This window comes from Macrobrachium nipponense, chromosome 20 (genome assembly GCF_015104395.2).
Source record: "Macrobrachium nipponense isolate FS-2020 chromosome 20, ASM1510439v2, whole genome shotgun sequence".
NCBI classification, from domain to species: domain Eukaryota; kingdom Metazoa; phylum Arthropoda; class Malacostraca; order Decapoda; family Palaemonidae; genus Macrobrachium; species Macrobrachium nipponense.
The window spans coordinates 30,524,417-30,549,286 of NC_061089.1; the positions used below are offsets into that span (position 1 = coordinate 30,524,417).

At 40.4% G+C, this 24,870-nt stretch overlaps 1 protein-coding gene across 1 annotated transcript in view; it reads right to left on the reverse strand.

Annotated features, from left to right (window-relative positions):
- The window catches only part of LOC135224420 (OTU domain-containing protein 7A-like), a gene marked incomplete at its 5' end in the record, with an annotated part of 176,158 nt that overhangs the window by 27,257 nt on the left and 124,031 nt on the right, over nucleotides 1–24,870 (reverse strand). The window contains 1 exon segment of the mRNA XM_064263407.1: nucleotides 3,948–4,123. Within this exon segment, the coding sequence (XP_064119477.1) occupies nucleotides 3,948–4,123 (176 nt within the window).

The window sequence follows — 24,870 nt, forward strand, 5'->3', positions numbered from 1 at the left end:
CTCGTTGTCTTCTTGTAAAAGACCATCAATTCTTGAAGTTGATGTTTAAAGGGGCCCAAAGCGGAATCCTCTAGCAAGGGTTTAGCCTTTGAATCATCCTTGGGCGAAGTCGAAGTCGTGGCTGTCGTACGGCTCTTCTCCGAAAATGAACGACTGGGAGTCGAAACAACAAAAGACTTACGAGGCGAACGATTCCAAACAGCTCGAGACGAATGAGGTGAATGAGTTGAAACAGCTCGAGACAAATGAGGCAAATGAGTCAAAACTCCTATCAACACACGAGGCGAGTCAGTCTCGCAAGCGCTGTAACGCACGTGAGTGTCTGACTCCGTCCGAAGTTACGCTATCTGAAGAGGACTGACGATCTTCCTGGAAAATCAGGTCCAGAGCAAAACTGCAGGAAGGTTGTGGACTCCAGTGCTTCTTGGATTTCTTTATAGGCGGCGACATCCCTTTCGCACGCTGGGCATGTTTCTTCAAAGGACGCGACACTAAATCTCTCCACACTTTTTGCTTCGACACAGGCGACTGCACTTCCAAGTCAGACGACAACTGCGTGTCACTGATATCTACGCCTTTCCAGCTGCATTTCCTGGGCACTCGCGAGTCGACTACGTCGACGGAGTTGGCGACTGACCATGGGCAAACTCCCTCAGTCTCCCTTCGACCTCCGGTATGTCTTCTCCCGGGAGCTGGGAAGCGGGACAGGGACCTTCGTCTAGGAGAACAGGGGGAACGGACAGCCGCCTCCTCGGACATGACACTGACACTTGGCCTAACGCTGGCCTTTTCACTTGACTTCTCTATGAACGCCCGAAACGACATTCCTAAATCCATAACAGATTTTGCCAAGAACTTAAATTTCTTGTCCATCTTGGACTCTAACATGGAAATGGTGTTGGGATCGGAAACATGGGATACCTGGTCTGGAGCAATTTGTACTGAAGTTGGAGGACTATCAATAGGTGAAATCCAAAGAAACCTCATAATCACATGAGTTAATAAAATAAAATAGAAAAGTAAATCCACAATAATATGTCTGATCTTGTTATTTAACATACAAAGCAGAAAGCTTTTGAAGACCTGCACGGTCCTCCTTGTCAATGACTGACAAGGAGGACCGTGCAGGTCTTCAAAAGCTTTCTGCTTTGTATTTTAAATAACAAGATCAGACATATTATTGTGGATTTACTTTTCCAATAGGTGAAATATTAGATAAAAGTGGAGAAGATAGTGACAGTTTGTTTGCCTCTAAAGGCACGGGAGTTGTCTCTACTCTAGTTTTACTACCCGCTCTAAGAGCTGCTTTCCTTTCCCTATCTTTGTCCATTTTATCCAAATGAGCTTGAAAAGTCTTCCAACCTTGTTCATCTAAACTACGGCACTCATCACAAGTTAATTCCTTGCTACAGCACTGACCCCTACATTTAACACATTTGGAGTGTGGATCGTAACATAGTTTAGCTAATCTAGTTTTGCAGCCACTGCTGCAAAACCTAACTGACGAAGAACTAGCATCAGACATCTTTGTAATAACTTGTTAATAACTAGGCAGCTAACTGATGAAGCAAAAAAGCCAACCAATAAATTGTACATCACCAAAAAGAAAAAATCCACAATGGCGACGAAAGTCAACTGCAACAACAAACCACCGGTGTTACCCCGTGGCCGGCAGAATAGGAATTGAAGAGTTTAGCTCAGCAGTACTGGGTATTCCCCGGGATCTGTATCAACTACACAAATGATGGCAGCGCCACCACCGCTGCCAGGAATTTGAATTTTCGACTGCCAGGTAAGAAAGCGTACAGCTAATGTAATTGTTTGGTAAGTCACTTACGTGAAAATGCGAATTTCCCACGAATAATGGGTAAATATGTTACAAAAAAAAAATTTTGTGAATGCGTGAGAGACTACAAAACTTCAGCGAAAATTCAACTTGTGCGAGGGGGTCTGGAACCTAACCTCGTGTAAAATTGAGGTATTACTGCACAGCCATCCCTTGCACATGTGGGATGTTACTTCAATAGATAAAATCAGGGCCATCAAACCCCCGGATCAAAAACTCAACCTTTAACTTGTAAATACTTACAAGAATCTCAGATTAAAACATCAAATCATAGTTATGAGTGCAACTCTGGAGATCAAGAAAATTCTAAACTCCAAATTCTTAAGTGAGGAGCAAATTCATCCCTGCTCTCTGCTGATGTCTCCTGAATTTCAGGTATTTTGGTTTCATTTTAAACTTCATCAAACTCATTTATTTATCAGTTTCCTAAACTTGTCTCTCTCTCTGCAAACTGATTTCCCTTTGGAGCCCCCTCGGATTTACAGTCTATTGACTCTGTCTATACAGGTTTTCAGTTGAAGTTTCAAAGAAAGAAAGAATGGATGAGTCAATCTTCCCAGTAGGCACTATATGGCAGGATAAAGAGCCATCCTGTCAGCAAGGGCATTATACTATCCCAGATCAGCTATGAGAGAGTTCATGATGGTCTATCTGTCTTATGGAGCACCCTTGGGACAATAAGATGATGAGCAGCAGCTACATTATCAAAAATAACAGGTTTTTGTCTGACTACTCATCATATTCAAAAAGTTTAGTGGAATTACTATACCTTACATGCCATTTAAATTGTGATTTGGTTTCACAACTTCATTTATTTTCTTAATTTCCTGAAATTTCTTAATTTCTAGATAAGCTTGAGCACCTTTAGTTGTTAATTCTAGGTGCCATTTACAATTACCCTATGGTCCAAATGGCTTCATCAGTTAAACATTGTGGTTTTTAGGAAGGTTTAGCATACCAAGGGACACTGTAAGGGAGTTACTAGTCCAAGTTGTTCCCACAACCAGAAGTACTACACTTGGGGATAAATGAGGCTGCCATATGGATACTATTCAAATATATATAATAACCCTTTCCCTAATGACCTCAAGGCTTTCAGTTAATCATGAAGAGATCTAGTACAAAGGGTAGACCCTGAAATTCTTCCCATACTCTGGTGATGAGGCTTGTCATCTTACCTTAACAGTACCCTAGTTTTATTGTCATTCAAGAAATATTTAAGAAGTTAAAAGTTACCAAAAAAAAGGCATAAGCATAACTGAGACAATAGAAACAGAAAAGTATTTTATAGTAGGAGATGGCAACAACAAAGCCTTGGAATGAAGGGATACTGCATAAGCCCTTCAGCAATACCTACTGTGTGCTGCATGATGTAAAATGTAAGTACTATTCCCATAGTCAGAAGTAACTTAAAGATGGCCAACCAGTTTAATCATCCTGATATTAAATTCATTACAGAACATACAAGTCACTCCCTAAGTCTGTTATTATCATTTTCTTAGGAAGAAAATTAAGCTTACTCCTGGACAACCAGCTAGTGTAGGGAAATGGTAATATCTGTGGCAAACTGATAGGAGAAAATGTTACTGAGCTCTGTAATTAAGTTCACACTATGGGTTATGCACATAGGAGGGACTTTCTTGACAAAGCTGAGTAAACAGCGCCAACCCATCAGTTACATGGTTAAATACCAATATACAAATGGGGAATATTTCAAAGATATTCATGACTAGCTATTTGACATGGGGGGGGGATCCCCTTACAAACAACATGAATGTACTTCATTTTAACTCATTACATGATAAGTGTCATCTGAGTAAAACACAGGGGAGGAAAATTATGAGCATTAAAACTAATCCTAGCTAGTAAATGAAGGTGGGGTGTAATGATAATAATAAACGGGGGAAATTAAAAAAAGTTCAAGTAAAGTGCAAGGAACATAATTAAATACACCTAGAAAATGGACTAACCCAAAATCTAGGTTCATTTATATGTTCTGTGCAATCCAACTTTACCTTTTCATCTTCCACCTGTTTATTTCTGGGATGCCTGTGTTGTTCCTTCCAAAGGGACTATGTAAAAAAATGTATATAGTACTGACCTGAGAAATATCAAGATATTCATTCAGAAGTCCAATTTTATCATGATTAGTGATGGTGAGTTTCTGTATCACAGCAGGATTTTGGTCATCATGACCCCAAATAAAGTCTTCACCAGGATCGATAACAAACTGGATAGCCAACAATTCATGGTAACAATCTGTCACAGGGATCACAGCTGAAAAAGACAATGTAATCAATAACTATTTATACAAGTATTCTTATTATAAAATATCTTCATATTAATTTACTTTTTTCAATCTGTTTTTATCTAAACACTATTAATAGTGTACAGTACTACTATGTCCATATTCATGTCCTGAGTAATCCCAGGTTCACTCATTCTTGGTCTGTCACATTAGACAATAATCAGTCCCAATTTATCAGCAGGGGTTCCATTCAGGTGGTGTGCTAAGCAAAAATTGGCAATTTTTGGCGCTTATCGCCGCCCATAACCAGAGATCAGCACCTTCATTAGGTATGTATTGATACCATTACCTGATTATTGGCACTAATAGGCTAAAGCAGCACATATCAGCACTGAAAATCGCCAATTTTTGTCACTAGACAAGCCCCATAAAACTGGATCGCCAATAACCAGGGACTGCCGTATAACAACATTGCATATGCCATCTGGATCCTTAGGAATGTCATAACACACTGCCTCATTCTTTGGGAATCTGCCAGGTGTTCATAACTCTACTTACGTTCCTAGATTGTTACTTCCAAAGGATTGCTATTCCAGTATTCAACCCTCACAGTCCGGCCACCAAATATACTTGTATATTATGGACACCCCTAGATCAAGCTAAATTTAAGTATGGCTAATTTTAAAAATAATTCATCAATGGAAATAGGAATGTATGCACATGGTATAAGAAGAAAAATACAAAAAAATTTTCTGTACTTCCAAGGGAATTTGAAAGTGAATATTTCCAACCCTATACAGGGCCTCTTTTCCAAATGACAGTAGCAAAAATACAGTGGACCCCCTTATTCGCTGGGGATGTGTACCAGACCCTCACAAACAGCTAAACCAATGAATACTTAAAACCTCTCTAGAAACCCTTAAAATTTTCTATTTTGTTTGTTCAAACACAAGAAAAACCCTCTAAAAAACAGGTTTTGATGTAGGAAAAACCTATTTTGGCAGTCGCTGTTGAGCCCTCAAAGGGATTTACCCTCCATGGTTTGCGCCAGTGCCCATGGTGATCAGACTAATATCAAAGAAATATCTTTTAGCCTGGTCTTTTAGCCGAGTATTATGCCGTAATAATAAACACTATGACAAGTGATAGAATATAATGAACTCAAAGACAGGAAGGCATTTTATCTTGTCTTCAGCAAACGCTGTACCCAGTTTCCTACGTCAAAACCTGTAGAAGTGATTATTGCACATGCGCATCAGCCATCTTGTTTTATGCTCGAGCCGGCCAAAAGAACAAGAATCCATTACTCTGTTGGTCAACGCAGGATGTACCTTTACCAAATCCAATGGTTTTTTGTCAGGGAAGTGAGAATGTTTTGAGGACTCAACAGCAACAACCAAAAATAGGTTTTTCCTATGTCAAAACCTGATTTTTGATACTGTAGTCACTGTTTCATCCTCAAAGGAGCATTACAAAGAAATTGACAGGTGACGAAAAAACTTAAGCTCACAAATTTTCATCCCAAATATCTAAAGGTTTTAAGATTATATAATTTCAGGTCCAATGTCAAGCCACTAATTTCAGTTAAAAAGATAACAAAAACAACTAGGATATACTTTAAGCATAAAGTTCTATGGTGACTTCCCTAAGTATGCTGGGTATGGTTGCGACCTTTATGCACCTTCCCCAGCGATAGTCAACATACCCACCCGTTAGAGACCCCTGGTTTTCTGTCGTGGCGCCTATGATGTCAGGACTAACCATACCACCTACTGATACACAGTGCATTCTAATTTGTTCCAGTTCATGGCAGTAGTGTTTCAAGAATACTGACTCTGATGACCACCCAGCACATTCAGAAACTTCTTCAAATGATACATTTCTGAAAAAGGCCAATGATGTACTTTCCTAATATCCTGTGATCTAGGAAAGGAATGTGGGTTAGCCTTTTTAATGAGGGACACTAAAATTATTCTTAGCCCTTGTAGAGAGAGTGGTTTCTTCGTGCTAGGATGTAGGAAAATTGGACCTTCTGAAACATTTGCCATTACCTCTAGGTAATTCTGAAGTGCTTGAACTGGGCATAAAGTTTTGTCTGCTAAACTGAAAATGTCTGCTGGGTGTGATGCAGGATTTTGTCCAATTTATAAAGCCTTTTGACTGGAGTCTGTTGACTACTGTTCCTAGGTTTTTCAGGCACTCTTTTCTTGTGGCTCCCCAGACTAACCAGTCATCTAAATAAGCTATCATATCTATTCCTTCTTTCCTGAGTTCCTGAACAACTACCATCACCAATTTCATAAAGATTCTCGAGGCAATATTTAGCCCGAAAGACATGACCTTGAATCTGTATCTACTTTTTCTTATCTGGAACCCTGGGAAGGGGTGGAAGGGAACGGCAATAGGGACGTGCCAATATGCGTCTTTCAGATCTATAGAAACTGTCCAGGTCCCTTTTGGAATGACAGAATGCACTTGGGCAATGGTAGTCATTCAAAACTTTTGGCAAACAATCTGTTTGTTCAATGTTGACAGGTCGAGGATCACCCTTCGTTCTGAAGAATCCTATTTGGGAACACTGAAGAGACATGCCTGGTGACGAATGTAAGAATGTTTCTCTATCACTACTTTTAAGAGGGCCTTCTGCACGTAATCTTTCGTAGAGGTGTCCGGTTTTTTAAAGAACCCTTCCAAAGGTTGAGGGGGTGAGACCATTTCCACCCCAGTCAGTTGAAAATAATGCTGTGTCCCCATAGAGAAGACTTCCATTCCTTGTGAAAATTCTGAAGTCGACCCCCGACCAAACAATTCCTATTGGAATCCCCCCCTCCTTTGCCTTTTCCCTTAACCCTTAAACACCTATTGGACGTATTAAATGTCGACGAAAATTGTCTGTTGGGTGCTTAATTCACATATGATACATCGATGCAAAAAAGTTTTTTTTTAAATTTGCGGAAAAATAGTTATAGGCCTACTTGGCAAAAACTTTTGAATCACGCACCTTGAGGGATGATGGGAGTTCACGGATCAAGCTGTTGTTTTGTTTACAAGCGAATTTCTTTCTTCTCGTACTAAAAAGCATCAGCGACACATCTCAGAAATTCTTTCGTCCGATTGTCGTAATGTTTGCACCATTTTAGATTAGCCGTTACATAAAGTTTTATATATGAAAATGTGCGCAATTTCATGTAGAATACAACAAAATACAACCCATGGTTGCAGCTTTTATCAGTTTTGAAATATTTTCATATAAATAATGATGTGCCAAAATTTCAACCTTCGGTCAAATTTGACTCGACCAAAATGGTCGAAAAACGCAATTGCAAGCTAAAACTCTTACATTCTAGTAATATTCAATCATTTACCTTCATTTTGCAACAAATTGGAAGTTTCTAGCACAATATTTGGATTTATGCTGAATTTAAAAAAAAAAACTTTTTCCTTACATCCGCACGGTAACTGCCGAAAAAATAAGAAATTCTTTCGTCTAATTGTCATAATGTTTGCAGTTTTATATTAGCTGTTACATAAAGTTCTATATATGAAAATGTGAGCAATTTCATGTAAATGCAACTAAAAACAACCCATGGTCGTAGCTTTAATCAGTTTTGAAATATTTTCATATAAATAACGATAAGTGCCAAAATATAAACCTTAGGTCAACTTTGACTCGACCAAAATGGTCAAAAAACGCAATTGTAAGCTAAAACTCTTATATTCTAGTAATATTCAATCATTTACCTTCATTTTGCAACAAATTGGAAGTCTCTAGCACAATATTTTGATTTATGGTGAATTTATAAAAAAAAACTTTTTCCTTACGTCCGCGCGGTAACTCTGCCGAAAAAATCAGAAATTCTTTTGTCCTATTGTTGTAATGTTTGCACCGTTTTATACTAGCCGTTACATAAAGTTTTACATATGAAAATGTGCACAATTTCATGTAGAGTACAACTAATAACAACCCATGGTTGTAGCTTTTATCCCTTATATTCTAGCAATACTCAATAATTTAAATCATTTTGCAACAAATTGGAAGTCTAGCACAATATTTCGATTTATGGTGAATTTTAGAAAAAAACTTTTCCTTGCATGCTGTAACTGCCGAAAAAATCAGAAATTCTTTCGTCCGATTGTCGTAATGTTTGCACCGTTTTATATTAGCCGTTACATAAAGTTTTATATATGAAAATGTGCACAATTTCATGTAGAATACACCAAAAAATAACTCATGGTTGTAGCTTTCATCAGTTTTGAAATATTTTCATATAAATCACGATAAATAAAAAATATTCGACCTTTGGTCAACTTTAACTTGACCGAAATGGTTGAAAACTGCAATTGTAAGCTACAACACTTACAGTATAGTAATATTCAATCAATTACCTTCATTTTGCAACAAATGGGAAGTCTCTAACACAATATTTCGATTTATGGTGAAATTTTGAAAACTTTTTTTTACTTCTGCGTGTTACGAATTCATGCATTACGTATATTATGATAATATTTTCTCTGTGTTGCTTTGATCATTTTACAATTTGATATATACCAAAATCCTTGCAATTTAGTGTACAATACAACGAAAAAATAATTAATTCATTAGCTTTAACCGTTTTGCTCACAGCGCAATTTGTATACAATTATATATGACATTTTTTTTCACGCTGTCATATATTCCAATATTTATATATGATAATGATATATTTTTTCATTTCTCATGGTTGCACACTAAACTTCAGGCAATGACAAAAAAAGGAGCCAAAAATGAACTCTTAAGCATGCTCTGATTTTTTGAAAATAACTTTTTTTCTGCTTCGGCGCTCACTCCCGAACGCCGCCGGCATACGGGAGACACTTTCGGAAATACCAACTTGGCGTTTAAGGGTTAATGGGCATTCCACGTGTTGCTTTCCCTTTTCCTCTATAAGCTGGTTTTTGGACCATGTGAAAAGGATGCGCTTTTTGCTGTGCAGGTTTTTGTCTCTTTTGAGGGTGCTGTCCCTTCTACCTACCTGTGTATGAGGAGAGCTATTGGAAGTAAATGGAAGCCTATATGATTTTTGATCAAAGCATGCCTTTTTAGGATTTGGTAAGGGGAAATTTCTGGTTTTTTGTTTCCTGAAATCTTTTCCCAGTAGAGCATACACTGTGCAATTTTGTTGACGTGCTTGTTCTTTTATTTGAGTTACAATAGACTCCTCAAATAGGTCTCGGCAGAAGGCATTAGACTGTAATAGGGTAGTCACATTGGGAAGCGACTTGGAGTTTTCCAGTACCTCCATTCGCACTTTTATGCACCAGTCCAAAAATTCATAGAGAGCTTCCCATAATGTTCTCATAAGGCTTTTAGCCACAACAGCAAAAATCATCCTAGATTCTTCTGGAAACCTTTTTGTGGCTACTTCTAACAATGAGGAAGTGGTTAAGCCACTAAGGAGGTGGGTCCTAGCACGAAACTCTGATGCTGATGTACCTTCTGAAATCCTTCTCATTGGAGTACCAAATTGCTGAGTTGCAATATCTAGGAGGAGCTTTTTTCTATCAAAGGGAAGTTGAAGCATTGCCCATTCTTCGGTGGAGTTTTCTGAAACCGGGATAACTGAAGCAAATGGTTTTAGTTATGCCAATGGCTCATGCTTTCTGGTTACTACATAATTTTGAAAATGTGTTTTCACATGGTTTATGATTTTAAATGTGAAGGGGCAGAAGCCTGTCTGTACACGGTGAGCCACCTGAGTCTTGTTCATAATGGAACTATAAATTCCTGTCCCATTACCTAGTGAAGAGTTTCACCTACAGCTCTTACTGCCAAATTGCCAGCTAATAAAATAGTTTCCTTTTGAGGCTTCTCCATGTCTGGCACAGGTGGTATCAGGCACCATTCAGTGTTAGGAAAGGCTGACCTGTCCCTAAATTTAACATGTACTAACTCTATCATGGTCTTTCTCTCATTAATAAGATTCTTACCATCCTGAGAGAAAATACACATTTAGTCATCTCTCCAAGGGTTATTAAGTAGAGTAGGATTTTAGTCTCTGCTAGATTTTGGTCATGAGACTCATAACCGGAACTGGCCATTTTGTTGGTTCCAGTTGGGCTTGCACTCTTAACTCTTGTTTGTGCAGATTTAGTTTCAACTCTCCCCATTCTATTGCAAGATGTGGGATGTTTACATTTTGGTGTATCATGTAGTATGTCCATTATCTGTTGCCTTTCAGCAGCAAAAGCATCTTTGATGTCATTTATTTCCTTACGGAAGTGATCTAATACTGCGAACTGTGTACCTGAGGCTGTAATTATAAGATTATAAGGGTTTTTCATTCCCAAGTACTTTTAATCTCCTTCCTATTTGGCCCTGCGCTCTCTCTCTCTCTCTCTCTCTCTCTCTCTCTCTCTCTCTCTCTCTCTCTCTCTCTCTCTCCCCTAAATCTTACTGCTGTCCGAGCGAGAGCTTTTTCATGGGATAACATAGGCCCGCATTTCGCAATTTCAATACCTATTTATTTTGTATACGATTGCCCTTTCTTGGCTGTGAAGTTGATGTCTGTCCATGGCTGTGAGATGACCAAGAATAACTTGTAAGTCGGTGTCAAAGTAACTCCACACTTCAGTCAGGCCAAAACTTTGCCATATCACATACAAGCAACATTCAGTCACTGTTTCCTATCTATTAATTTGTCAGAGAGAGAGAGAGAGAGAGAGAGAGAGAGAGAGAGAGAGAGAGAGAGAGAGAGAGAGAGAGAGAGAGAGAATGTGCCTGTATACGATTGTTTATTTTCTCACTCGTCAAACTTACTCTGTTATGCTTTAGTTTAAATTTCCATATAAATAACGATAAGTGCCAAAATATAAACCTTAGGTCAACTTTGACTCGACCAAAATGGTCAAAAAACGCAATTGTAAGCTAAAACTCTTATATTCTAGTAATATTCAATCATTTACCTTCATTTTGCAACAAATTGGAAGTCTCTTACCAATTTATTCTATACCTACGATATTAAGAAATCAAGATATGTGTAGAAGGGAGAACTGCCTCCAGACTGTACAGTGTGGATTTAAATGCACATGGAACTGGTTGAAATATTCGCAACAGCACTAAAATGATATGCCATGTGGATAGAAAATCTGACTCCGTTTCTTTATATTGCATAAAAAAAAGTATCAATCGTTAACCTACATAATCTATTTAGAATTCTGCGTAACGGAAAAGATAATATTTGATATCTGTAATGGGAAAAATTGTTTTATCTCTGTTGTTGTTATAAATTTGGCAGCTATGCGGAGATCAAACACGTGGGAGGACCAAAACACCCCAGCTAGAGAGCTCTGTTCATTTTGTAAATACTGTAGTTTGGTGTGCTAGCCTTTCCAGATTCATTTGGGTGTGCACTGCAGCTGTTGCCACTGCTAATCAAATTATGGCATTTTTCTTACCAATCCCAAGAACTGACCGGAAAATACCAAGATTAACCAAAAATCTCAAGATCATAAAATAATTGACATATGCCAAGCCTTGAAGTCCTAAATATTTAATCTGTCTGTCCGACTGTCTATCAGGAAAAGATACTGATAATTTGAATTGACAGTATCTTTCCAGAGAGAGAGAGAGAGAGAGAGAGAGAGAGAGAGAGAGAGAGAGAGAGAGAGAGAGAGAGAGAGAGAGAGAGAGAGAGAGAGAGAGAGTATATTTAACCGGTGGGCATTAGTACATATGCAAGCAGTGTGTTCATGCTTGTTAAAAAATGTGCAGTATGGGTAATCCATATCTGGAAGACAAAAAAACAAATGTGAATATTTTTGTTGTCAGTCGCATGGACTAAATTTACATAAAGAAGGGAACAAACCTTAACATTCCTCGAGAGATTAGAGAGATGAATCTCTCTCTCTCTCTCTCTCTCTCTCTCTCTCTCTCAACTATACTGTTAGTGTTAACATGAGTCTCTGAAACCAATAGATATTAGCACACGAGCAACTGAATGTGTGTGTATGAGCATAGTTAAAAAATGTGCTGTACCAACAGGTAATACCTACATCTTTAGAAGATAAAGCAAACAAACAAATTTTGTTGTTGTTAGTTGCAGGGGCTATAAAAGGTTAGACCAGCAGACAGAAAGATTAACATTTTTCCAGAGATTAAAGAGCTGAATTTTGTTTTGAAGGTATGTCAACAGCGTTAATAAATAGGTATCATCTTCTAAAGAATTTTTTTTTCTTTTTTCTTTTTGCGGAGGAATCTTCAAACCATTTTGCATTCAAAGTAATGATAAGGAATCATTCTATTCTTCATGTAATCAGTAAAATACTTACACTATTAAAAACTAAAACTACGTACTGTATGCAAAACACACACATCATCGTCAGCTTCATGTGTGTAAACGTTCATTCTAAGAAATTCACAGAGTAGTATAACCAACTCCTGATTGGCTGGGTGGTAGCCATGGAGATCTGTTATCCAATGACTGCTGTCTGCTTCTGTTCTACAGGTACTATCCTACTTACAACCAAGTTTGGTTCCGACCCACTGGTTGTAAGTCAGAATGGATGTAAGTCGAACCTTAGAAAGTGGCCAACATACTGGGTAGGGTATACTATCAAACCTTTGCTATATAAAAGTGCCTACTTAGTACTGTAATGTAATGTACAATCATTATTTCAATCTTTTTACCATAATGTACTTCTACTAATACATTTTAATCATTTATGTAATAGTATATATTACGTACAATCAGGCATTGAGTTACAATGGGGTTAGGTTCTTGCATGCATGTCAGAAGTCGATTCTTACGTAAATTGGTTTGCAATTCAGTCTACAGTACAGTTAATACCAAATGATGCTGCAGATAGGGCAGGGTAACTCAAACTGATGCTGCCTGAGTGAGTGATGAGAGTTCTCATGCCTGAGTGATGAGAGTTCTCATGAGATGGCGCAGTGCCAAGCTCAATGGTCAACTGTCTGAAGTAAGGTTGTAAGTACGAGTGGTCGTATGTCGAGTAGGTTGTAAGTCGGATAGTACCTGTATTTATAGACATATGCCATAGTTTGAACGTTACCATGATCGTGATTTTTTGACTGCTGACGGCAAAAATTACTCAATAACTTTCTTTATATAATCATTTCTTTGTGAAAATAATATAATATGATCATTTGAACTTTATTGTATAGTGTTATGAAAATACCACATTGTGTTGTAGCGATACATCATCACTAAGTGCAAATTCTTTTCCCGGACCATCCTCAAAATTTTACGACTCTTCAACTTCCAAGATCGATATGGTGAAATATGTTTTATAGTCATACTTATTGTTAAAATTCATAAGCTGAACTGCAAAACATTAATATATTTTGATTGTTATGTACATATATTTTTTGCGTTTTACGGAATGTGTGTTTGAAAATAATAGCTATTAGTGAGCATATGGTATTAATTGTCCCACTATTTTATTATAGTAGGTGATCGTAACCCTTAAACTCCGATTGGACGTATATACGTCGATATAAATTGTCTGTTGGGTGCCGATTGGACGTATCGTACGTCGACATAGAAAAGTTTTTTTAAAAATGTGCGGAAAAATACTTATAGGCCTACCAGCTGAAAACTTTTGAATCACGCGCCTTGGGGGATGCCAGGAGTTCACGGATCAAGCTGTTGTTTTGTTTACAAGCATGACCCAGGTGCGCATGCGCGAAATGCCTCCTTCTCTCATTAGCCAGCATCAGCGACGCGTCGTCCGAGAGCGATCTTTTGCCGCAATCGTGTTTTGCCGAACTTGTGTGAGAGTTTGAATATTTGTGGTGGTACAGGACATACATAGAGATGTCTCAACAACTTATGTAACGTGAAAGGAACCAAGCACCCAAGATGACCTCGCGCCTCAACGCCGTTCCATGCAGCCTCGTGTGAATGAAAGTGTTCTAGGACAACAACGTGTGTCTCATGTGCCTTTAGTAACCCCTAGGAAGCATCAGGGTGTCCTTAGGGGTATTCGTAGGCATTTGGGAGGCCTCCAACCAAAGGACATTGATGCTTACTTATCGGAGCTCAATCGGGAGCATGTCGCAAGTCCTCATTTTGATGGCGGTTGGTCATCTAGTGATGAGGACATCACTCCCGATGTTAGTGATGATGAATATTTGCCTCCAATGTCTGTTCGAGACTCACATCCCAAAAATGAGCTCGAATTTAGTGGTTTTAGTGCTTATGAGGGGGACTCTGAGGAGGAGGAGGATATAGGGTCGTCTAGTTTTGTCGCCGATGACGATACAGAAAGCGAGGGCCTAAGTGAGGGAGATAGGCCAGTGGGGGGGTTTCGTGTGCAAAACCGTGCGCGAACAGGCACATAGAAGGTCGGAGCGTTGCGCCAGCCAAGGTGAAGATCGGTCGTCCGAGAGCGACGAGGGGTGGACGAAGGACCCCACCCCACCTAACATGCACCCATTCACGGCAGCACCTGGGCTCACCGTACCTGTTCCTCTCACTGCTCTGGGGTTCATTCAGCTATTCCTTACGTGGTAGTTGCTGGAGTACCTGGTAGCAGAGACAGCGGACTACGCTCGGTACTGCTGTGACGAACTACGCACGACATTGTCGTATCGCTGGCGGGGCTGCAACCTTACCAACATGGTGCATTTTTTGGGGCTCCACATTTTTTTTGGTATGATGCCTGCTGCCAACGTCAGGCAATATTGGGGGCGGATTTTTTTTTTAAGTACCCCAATGTGCCCGGCATTATGCCCCGTGATAGTTTCCTGGCGTTGGACAGGTATTTCAACGCCTTCAACCGAAGGGCCATACCCAGGAATAACCCTCATCTTAGTCCGCCCAGTTTGGAGTACATTCGTGAACGGTGCAAAATTCTTGTGGTTCCTGGAAAGAATCTTTCTTTGGATGAGGGGATGATGCCTTACAAAGGACGTCTTAGCATTAAAGTGTATAACACCAAGAAGCCGAAGAAATATGGAGTGAAAATGATTTTGTTATTGTACAATAAAGTTTCATACATACTTACCTGGCAGATATATACAATTGAATGGCCCACCCAGCCTCCCCTCAGGAGACAGGTGGAAGAGAAAATCTGGTTCTAGAAGGTAATGGTTCCTATTCCTGCCACCCAGCGGCGGGACGGTAGATCACCTGACCTACCTACCTGTAGCGTGTGCCGCGAAATTCGAATTTCTATCGGGGACGACGGAGTCTATAGCTAAGTATATATCTGCCAGGTAAGTATGTATGAAACTTTATTGTACAATAACAATATCATTTTCATACATTCATTCCCTGTCAGATATATACTTAGCTGATTGGCACCTTTGGCGGAGGGTAAGAGACAGCTAATTACTGATTAGACAGGTAAACAACATACGTTGTAGGTAATAAATAAATAAAACCTTGGTTCCTATGTGTTTAGACGAAGGGTCGACTTCCTAGCTATTGCTAGTAGTCAGCTTCGTCTCAAGAGCCTCAGCGAGGATGTGACCTATGGCTAAGAGTTCTTGTAGATCTGTCAATGGGGTCTTATCCACTTACTCGACAGAATCTAATAGTCATTTGTCAATGGGGTCTTATCCACTTACATGACAATACACCTATGCCTAGGGGCATAATTAAGGAGCACAACACCGATCCCGATCACCTGATCCTAACACGAGGGTTTGTGCTTAGTTTGAAAAGAGCTATCCCCAAACTCCTTTCAAACCAAAGAAAAAACACTATGTTAACATAAAAATTAACTCAGTTAAGGGTCAGTGTCGGCTCCCTATCCCAGCAACGTATCCGTAGAGACGTAAAACCAAGAGAGAAGGATCTCTCGTAGGTCAACTTGACCTCCTTCGTGCAAAGGGAAGTCAACACAGAGTTGCATCTCCCGTAAGTTACAGCTAATATGTCCTTCACGACATATTGTTATGTAACGAACAAGAATTCATAAAAGCTCGCACTTCAAGCGCTTTTAATTCTCAGCTGTTTGAAGGAATCATCAAGTTATTCATGAAGTGCTTTAGCGATCACACTTATTTCAAAGAAGACCAGGGCTTCCTTTGAAATGGATCTTTTCTGGATGAAGCCTAGAGCCTGGCTTGCGCCTGGGTGGCGCCTCGAGCCTGGCTGGAGTATCGCGCCTGCCTGACACTTGGTTGGCGCCTAGCTCCTGGAAGGCGCTTTTCGCCTGACTCATGGCTGGCGCCTGGCACCTGGAAGTAGCTTCGTGCCTGGCTCCAGACTGGCACTATTTGGCGCCTGGCGCCTGGCTGACTCCTCTCCACTTGCTGGAGCTTCGAGCTTGGTAGAGTCTCGAGGATGCCTGGCGATGCCCACATCGGACACTCTTATCTGTCCAATTTGTTCGCCTCTAGCGCATCTGCGCTAGGTTGGAGGCCCCCTCTTTCTCTTCATCAGACAATGACAGTGTTCCTTGAAACTGTCTGCCTCTGGCGTTTTTTACGCCTGTTTTGGCATTTGGCGCCTGGTTGCCGCTACATTGTCCGAAAGTCCTGAATCTCCACAATGGTTTATCAGGAGATTGGAGAAGGGTGGAAGAAATTCTTCCACTTTGAGCTTCTGGCCTCTCCGGCAAGGGGAGGTGATTGCAGTAAACTAGTACATCCATTAGACGATAGGACATCTAACAGTACGAGAGATAAGTCTTCCTCCGAGGAGGACCCTTCTTGAATCCTTCCGTTGCTAACGAGATATCTTCTTACTTGCTGATGAAGTTCCTCGTTGCAGAATCTTCCCTATCCTTGTCCGAAGGAAGGGAAGGGGCTTGGAAGTCGAAGGAGACTCCGAGCTGAAATTGGGAGGATTCCTGATTTCTAGCTCTTCATTGTACAGTGGTCCCCGCGTATTCGCGGGGGATGCGTACCAGACCCCCCCGTGAATAGTTAGAACTCGCAAATGTTTGGAACCCCTATGAAAATGCTAAAAACAGCCTATTTTGTTAGTTAAAACTGAAGAAAACCCACTAAAAATTTTCATACTTGGTTTTTTTAATAGTTTTATCACAAAAAGTGCATTTTATGATGAAATTCATAAAAAAAACCAGGAATTTGAGGATATTTCTCATAGAAAAATACCGCGAATGCGTGAATTTTCCGCGAATAATGCAGGGAAACGTCCCCCAGAGAAATCCACGAATGTGTGAGTCCGCGAATCTGAAGAACGCGAATACGGGGGGTCCACTGTATCTCTCTGAATACCTTCTGGGAAGCATTTCGAGCCCTCATCGCATCCCAAAGACTTTGTAGGCAAAACGTTTAAACCATCTCTTCTTATGTAGGTGAAAACGTAAGTACCCTGCCTGGGCAACGAAACTTCTATCTGAAATCGTTGAGTCAGGAATAGAGGGTTTTAGTTCTTTTGCCAGACATACTATGCTGGCAAGAACCCATTGCCGAGTCTCCATTGAATCTGATGCGAGATTACAATGCACAAAAAATTCACTTGTCTTCTTGGTAGTTAAGGGCCAAGAGAAAACAAAGAATTCCCTCATAAAATTTCTCAAAGAAGTTTGATGAGGAGCAGTTCCATCTTGTCGGAACACGGAATCTGAGGCCACAAAAGATCCCATTCGAAGTACATGATATCCTACTCTTGTTGTATTGAGGTATCGTATAAGATCCCGAAGATCTTAATCCTCTGCTATCTCTAATTCTCCTTGTATAGACAGAGTATAACCTTTTACTGCACTCTTTGATAGCAGATATATACAAAGGTGATTCTTCCCTCTGAAAAGGAAGAAAAAACCTATATGTGGTTCACAGAAGTATCGGAAGAGGACAGTTTCCTCTTCCATCAAACACGATCTGCAGCAATTCTATGTCCTGGCCATGACTATTGTCATTCACCTTGAAAAATCCTCTCATTCATGTCCACTTCTGGTCAGTCTGCACGCAGACATACTCAGAGTGGAGAGGTTGTTAAGGTCCATTTATAATAGATGCTGATAGAATATTCAGACTGTCTTAGAAAAGACTTCCAAAACATGCTGTGAGAAGAACGTGACCTCTGTGAATCCAACCTCTCTAAGGCCAAAATGAGGCATAAAGTATTATCCTCTCTTTCTTTGACGCCCTTTATCTTAAATTCTGTAAAGAATTTATATTTAGGGGAAAAAAGACTAAAGTTTATTCCCCTTTCTGTAAAATACAGATGGCGTATATTGCTACCTCTCTTGGTTCGAGGAAAAGGAAGCAGTCTACAGGAAGCCTGTTCGTCTTCTACCTTGCTAAGAGATCTATGAAGAAGACTTTTCGCAGGTTCTCACAACTCTTTGGAATAAATGTTAGACATACGTTAACAGTTATTATCGTCGATCGAGAAGGTTCTCACGGACATGCAAAATCTTGCATCGAACCTCTTTTTCCAAATAGGTTCTCTTTGTTAACACGAACAGGAGCGAAAAAAGAGATTCTCGATGCTCTTTGCGATATGAGAGAGTCGTGGAATTGGCCTAAGTGATTAAATGGGTAACGAAATCAGGAACGAATCTTGCCGTTACCGAGCGTGCTGTCTGAGAGGCTACTGGACTCTTAGGTTAATAACTCGCTAAAACGAGAAAATATCTTGGATGGTGCTCTTGGCTCATTGCGCCAGGCTGGCGAATTGCGCCAGGCTAACGCTTCTGGCGCATTGCGCCAGGTTGGCACTTTCTTCTAATTCTCTTTATGTTATGTGCCAGAACATCTGTGCCTTTATGGTACCCGACATCCTTACACATGTTAATTCCGTTCTTAGTAGGAAAAAACTCTTATATACGTAGTATAGTCCATTCAGGGAAACCATTTCTGCCACGAAGAGAATGTTTCCCATCCCACTCATCCATCTTCTCTTGAGCAATATCCGATTCTAAAAAGGTTGTGTGCGTTTCTCGAAAGACTTGACCATACCGTAGTCTTAAAGTGAATTCTCTACTACATTCATCTTCTCACTAAGCATGTATTCTAATAAGCCATGCTTTCGTAAGCATGAGAGCATTATATAATATAATGTTCTGCTGCGTTAGAATCCTTTAATAATGTTACCTACGGTAAACAGCATTGAAAGGTTATATCTTTCTTATTGAAAGCTTCTTAGCAAAAGGCAGACAATATGTTATTTATGTTAGCTTAATTATCCCCTCCATTCGAGAATCAGTCCATGATTGTAGGGGGAATATACGGTTAACCATTCGATCCCGTTGGAGAGAGAGATGTAACCGACTGCTCATGACCGAGAACTGGATGGTACTGTATTGGCCTTACAATGACAGCCCAGCCGTCTCGTTCGCTGCCTGGCTGCATTCATCCTGAGTTGCCAGTTACTTCATTCAATGAAGGAATATAATAAAATTATTCTCGAGCCTAAGGAAGCTCTCAATAATGCAAATTTAAGCCAAACATCCTTTGTTAAATACCGAAGCTGAGTAGGTATTGTAGTAACAAACCTTTTAAGTGAAGTCCTTACCAGGAAAATCCTGTAAGGATATAGATAATTCCATAGCGAACCACAAAGGCAAAACTATGGTATGCGTATATGACTTGTCATTCAGTAGTCGTATACACCAAGTCTTGTTAATACATTCTTTCCTCTCCGATGCAGAGAGAGAATGGAAATCTTGCCCTCTTCGTTCTTTTCGTCAATAAACATGAATTAGTATTAGTCGAAAGAGATCGCAATGAAAACCCTAGGATCGAAGAGAATCCCTAAAATTTTTATTCTCTTGGATATAAGGCCGTATTCTACGCCTCTATTATCTGGAAGAGCCTCTAATCAATGAATGAGAGCTCGTACGAATCTTGTTCAATTTGCAAACGATTGCCACTCTTTCTGTAAATGGTTGGTTGCATTATTTTAGAAGGGGGAAGATTTTAATATCGTCTTATTAGTAATGAACTAATTTTTTCAATAAAAAAGGTCGCTAAGGTCTTATAAACTGAGAGACCTGCTCCCTTATTGGCTTCCAATTCCGATCTATCTTCCATTTCCTGTCCATCAAGTTGGGAGAAGAATGAGCAACCGGAGGAGAGCGCCTCCTTTCGTAAGGTGAAGAGCTTTTAGCAGTACCGATTCTAACATGACAATGGCTACGGCCGCCTGTGCGAAATCTTGGTCCCCGCCAGGAAAAAAGCCGATCTTGCTCTTGCCTTTACTTGCATTAAGACTATCCTGAGAAGGGCGACGGCCGCCTGTGCAACAACTCCCGTCCTTATCAGGAGAAGGCCTCGAATGTCTTTCACCTTTCGCAGAATAAGGCTCTAACTCCATATCCGATGAAAATCCTGGTTTATAGCTTCAGGCGCTTTGCGCCTCATCTCAGGCGCTTCAGGCGCTTTGCGCCTCGTTTCAGGCGCTTCAGGCGCTTTGCGCCTCATTTCAGGCACTTCAGGAGCTTTGCGCCTCGTTTTAGGCGCCTCAGGCTCTTTGCGTCTCGTTTCAGGCGCTTTGTGCCTCATTTCAGCCGCTTCAGGCGCCTCTTTAGAATCCTCTCGCCTTGTCGGCGATTTGCGCCTGGCCGCCTCGTCCGAGCTGTCAAAGACTTCTATCGGAAGGGATTTCTTAACGGGAAGGAAGCAATCCTTTCTCCTGGGAGGATCCTTCTTCAAAACTTCTATTAACGAAGATATCTACTGTTGCCTTTCTCCTAGGATCTTCGTAGCGTCGTCTTCTTTCTCCGTATCTGATCTAGGGGAAGGAGGATTTAATGAATAAATGTCTTTCTTCTTCTTTTCAGGTGGATAGTCTTCTGGAAAACTTTCCAGGCTAGAATCCCAAGCTGGCGATTTCCACGATCTTTTAGAAGGTCTCGACAGCTTGTCAGAACTCCACCCTATTTTCCTTTCGATGAAGACTCGGATGACGAAAAAACACTGTTTTAGGATGCCTTTCCAATGGCTATCCTTGGCAGTCTGGGACGCTACTACAGATCCTGCCGAGGGGACGCCCGACCGGTGGGGATTCTCTGAAACCTCCTTAAGGCTTTTGACATTCCTTCTCCTCTGGGCTTGTGAGCTTGGAAGAGCGAGACAGAGCTGATCAGAACGCACCCTCCACTGGATTTTAGACGCCTTTCCAATGGCGAACTTGGCAGTCTGGGACGTTCTACAGAGTCTGCCGAGGGGACGCCTGATCAGTGGGGATTGTCTCTGAAACCTCCGTGCGGCTTTCGACATTCCTTCTCCTCTGGGCTTGTGAGTTTGGTAAGAGGCGGTCTAAGACCATGGGCGGAGCGAAGACAGAAGCCCCCCGAAATCAGACGCACCCTCCACTTCAATGGGGAACACTATATTCACTTCTTACCTTTTACGAGCTCGCATTTTGAGCTACATCCATTATCTTAAAATTTGCATATATAAATTTGTAGTTTCTGTGGAGTAAGAAGGTGATGAGGATGCAACAACTACTAGTACTGCTAATACTCTAACTGCTCATTAGCACAAACGCTATTAAAGCTTCTAAAGTAAGCGTATCTAGTTATATGCTTTTCTGACTTCCTAAAGTAGGAAATTAGAGTTTAATATTTCCTCAATAAAGTTGTAACCTTTATTACATGTAATAATGAATAAACGTTAATAATTCCCTTTATTGCAAACTATGTGAGTGTCTACCAATAAATTCGGTAGTTTCACTTAATATTTTCTTCGAAATTTCGAAGCGAAATTCATTAAAAAGTTAATAAAAGCGTATGCCGAACCAAAGACCCAGTACTTCCCTGCAAAAGACAGCCCAGAAGATCAATGGCGATGAAAACACGAAAAATCAAATCAGGAGGAAACCCGCAACGTATGTTTACATTCCAACCGACAGAGAAAATCTGGTTCTAGAAGGTAATGGTTCCTATTCCTGCCACCCAGCGGCGGGACAGTAGATCACCTGACCTACCTACCTGTAGCGTGTGCCGCGAAATTCGAATTTCTATCGGGGACGACGGAGTCTATAGCTAAGTATATATCTGCCAGGGAAGTTGAATGTATGACATTTTTTTTTATTACCGAGTCCAACACTGGATATGTCGTGGACTTCTCGGTGTATTCCGGGGTCTTCTACACACTGCGTGACACTGTTTTCAGTCTTGTGGATCATTTCCGTAACCAGAAATACCACCTGTTTATGAATAATTATTATAACTCGGTATCCCCTGCCCATGAACTGTATGAAGCAGGTGTGCACGTCAGTGGTACCCTTCTGTTGGTGAGTGGGGCCCCGAATGTCCTCAAGAGGTTCACTAGCCATCCACAACATCTGGCAAGAGGAGAGACAGAGTGGCGGCAGAAGGAAGCTATCTTCGTCATCTGTTGGAAGGGGGGTCCGACTTGTCCCCATGATTACGACGAGTCATGAACCCATCCAAGAGGAGATCGTACAGTGGAAGAAGACACGTCGGCAGGGCCGAGTTATGTATGAGGAGTTTCGTCTAGAGCGCCCTACCGTCATTGGGCACTACAATAGGCACATGGGAGGAGTTGATCTCTTTGATCAACTCATCCAGTATTATCCCTTCGCCAGGAGAGCCAGGAGGTGGACACAGAAGCTCCTCAAATACATTCTTCAGTTGGCCCTTCAAAATGCCTACATCCTGTATTGTGGATACTACGGTCCCGATCTCCGGAGGTTGTCCCACATCCAGTTCCTCGAGGTAGCTGGGAATGCCCTCATCCACTTTAATACCGATGAGTGGCCTTCCATCACTGTCCGATTGTCGTAATGTTTGCACCATTTTAAATTTGGGGGTCGCATGATATGCGAGATCGCACGTTAGTCGAGTATATATGGTACAAACAGGCTAGGATACTAAATCATAGCAAAAAAGACATATTTGCTAAGCCTCGAATAGTTTTAGCATGTTCTATTGCTGATAAACTAGCCTATATAAAACCATCATACCAACACTAACCTTCATGTTAGGTTATTTTACCTTATAAGTAAATCAACACTTACTCTAAGCATAACTTAGAGTAACTAATTCGAATTACAATTTCAGCACCCAATTCAACATGTTACTTAAAAACCACCATTAAAATGTAGCTCTGAGTTTTAGACTACTATTACATTTGGCACCTGTTGCCAATTTTCTTAGCCTTAGAATACATATTCCAGGCTAACAAATGACTAGTAGTGTTAGTAAGGGTTCACTACTTAACACTAGGAATTATCCGGCTTGGTTTATTTCGGTCATACTTAATTTGGCAAAATAAAACTAAAATGGTGTATGGTGTAGCCTGTTCATCTACTTCTAGGTGCTTATCACCGAAAAATTAGGTAAGTACAATGGTCCCCCCGTATTCGCGGGGGATGCGTACCAGACCCCCCGTGAATAGTTAGAACCCGCGAATGTTTGGAACCCCTATGAAAATGCTAAAAACAGCCTATTTTGTTAGTTAAAACTCAAGAAAAACCCACTAAAAAATTTCATACTTGGTTTTTTTAATAGTTTTATCACAAAAAGTACATTTTATGATGAAATTCATAAAAAAACCAGGAATTTGTGGATATTTATCATAGAAAAATACCGCGAATGCGCGAATTTTCCGCGAATAATGCAGGGAAACGTTCCCCAGAGAAATCCGCGAATGTGTGAGTCCGCGAATCTGGAGAACGCGAATACGGGGGGTACACTGTACTAAGTTAGGGTTATTTAATTAGTATCTTTAAGATATACTATCTTAGGTTACAGGCTACCGATAATTGCCATTCCTAGTCTAAAATTACTTGTCCTAAACCAGCTAGGCTACTAGCTCATGTAGGCTACTGCCTCGGAAATTGTAGGAACCATTATCTGAAAAGATTAACTAAATTAATAATACAATATGGAGTAGTTCTTTAGGCAAAAAAATTTCCAACGGAAATTTATTTAAAAACACTTTTCGCGTTTGTAAAGGCTAGCCTGGAACATGAATTTTGCCTATCACGTATTCTAAATAACATGGGATGGGTAAACAAAACACCTGTTTTCGTACTCAATAAAATTTTCGTTCCACAGTTTTTAACCAAACTGTTTTAACTAAATCTTAGAAATAAGCACTTAACTTTCAACTTGCGGCAATTCCACAATTTCTGGAAATCGATCTCAAAGAAAAATTCTCAAAATAGAGGCGCACTGGCGGAACAGACTTGTCTGTGTTGACCAGAGGAGTAATGGATTCTTGGTCTTTTGGCCGGCCCGAGCATAAAACAAAATGGGCGATGCACATGCGCAATTGCCACTTCTACAGATTTTGACGTAGGAAACTGGGTACAGCGTTCGCTGAAGACAAGATAAAATGCCTTCTTGTCTTTGAGTCCATTATACTCATAAACTTGACATAGTGTTTATCCTTATGGCATAATACCCAGCTAAAACACCCGGCTTAAATATATTTCTTTGATATTAGTCTGATCACCATGGGGCACTGGCACACACTATGGAGGGTAAATCCCTTTGAGGATGAAACAGAAAATAAAGCAATTAGTGAATATTTCTTAGTGAAAAATAGTGGATAAGCAATTAGTGAATATTTCTTAGTGAAAAATAGTGGATAAGCAAACTTCCAAGGAATAATAGGTAGACATGATCCAAAGAGAAACTCATGAATCTTGAGAACACGAATACGGGGGTCAACTGTAAGCTAATTTTACCAATTTATAAGTGTTTTCTCTAATATTTTTTCATTGTATTTTGTAAAATTATAATTACAGCTCTCACAATACCATAGCAGATAATCTGAGCTACAATCAGTAACAAATTCTAAGTACAGTGGGCCCCCTCCTTATTCTCGTTCTCCGGATTTGCGGATTTCTCTCTGGACCATTATTTGCAGGAAATTTGC